Genomic DNA, 648 nt, shown 5'->3' with positions numbered 1-648 from the left:
GTAACATCAGTTGTTGCAGAGTTCTGAGCTGATGTGGAAATACATGTTGTACCTGTGTAAAGATCCAGACTTGCTCAGGTGCTGCTGTGGTTACTTTTCCTGTCCATTGACAGAGTTTAAGAGACACAAGAGCTCTTCCAGGGGTTGAATGTAAACACAACTCAATGCCGCTGCTGAGCCGTACCTCTTGCTGGGATGTGTATTCAAAATACTACAAATCACACAGACAAATTGTATGTTTTAAAATAATCCATAATCACATTATTATCAATACATTTTATGTTGTTTTCTAAATTTACTATCAGTCCCTACAGGATTTTGCAGGGGGGATTATTGTGGCGTAAAATGCCTGATTTCACTGCAGATTTTCTAAAAATAAAAAAAGGCATTTTATTGCAATGAAGTTATGACAGAAAGTGAAAAATGCATAATTTTTTTTGTATAATTCAATTATTCTCTAAAACTTGTTCCAGTGGGAATTAGTTAGTTAGTAGTTTGGTGATGTATGGCTGTAACATACACACAACACTGACTATAAGATCAGCCAACACTGGTTTGTTCAACATCCAAGCACGATCTGAGACGTCATGCCCCCAAACCTCCGTAGCACGGCTTGGACTCACAACCTCATTATTTCTAAAATCCTGG

The 648-nt window shown here is 37.7% G+C and overlaps 1 protein-coding gene across 1 annotated transcript in view; it reads right to left on the bottom strand.

Moving 5' to 3' along the window:
* Window positions 1-648, bottom strand: part of LOC118323882 (polypeptide N-acetylgalactosaminyltransferase 6-like) — an 8,899-nt gene that overhangs the window by 1,345 nt on the left and 6,906 nt on the right. Inside the window, exon 11 of the mRNA XM_035655941.1 lies at window positions 53-211. Within this exon, the coding sequence (XP_035511834.1) occupies window positions 53-211 (159 nt within the window). The remainder of the gene's footprint in view (window positions 1-52; window positions 212-648) is intronic.

Source organism: Morone saxatilis, unplaced genomic scaffold (assembly GCF_004916995.1).
Source record: "Morone saxatilis isolate NCDOM2014 unplaced genomic scaffold, NCSU_SB_2.0 Contig15, whole genome shotgun sequence".
NCBI lineage: Eukaryota > Metazoa > Chordata > Actinopteri > Moronidae > Morone > Morone saxatilis.
This window is presented reverse-complemented; position numbering and strand designations above follow the sequence as displayed.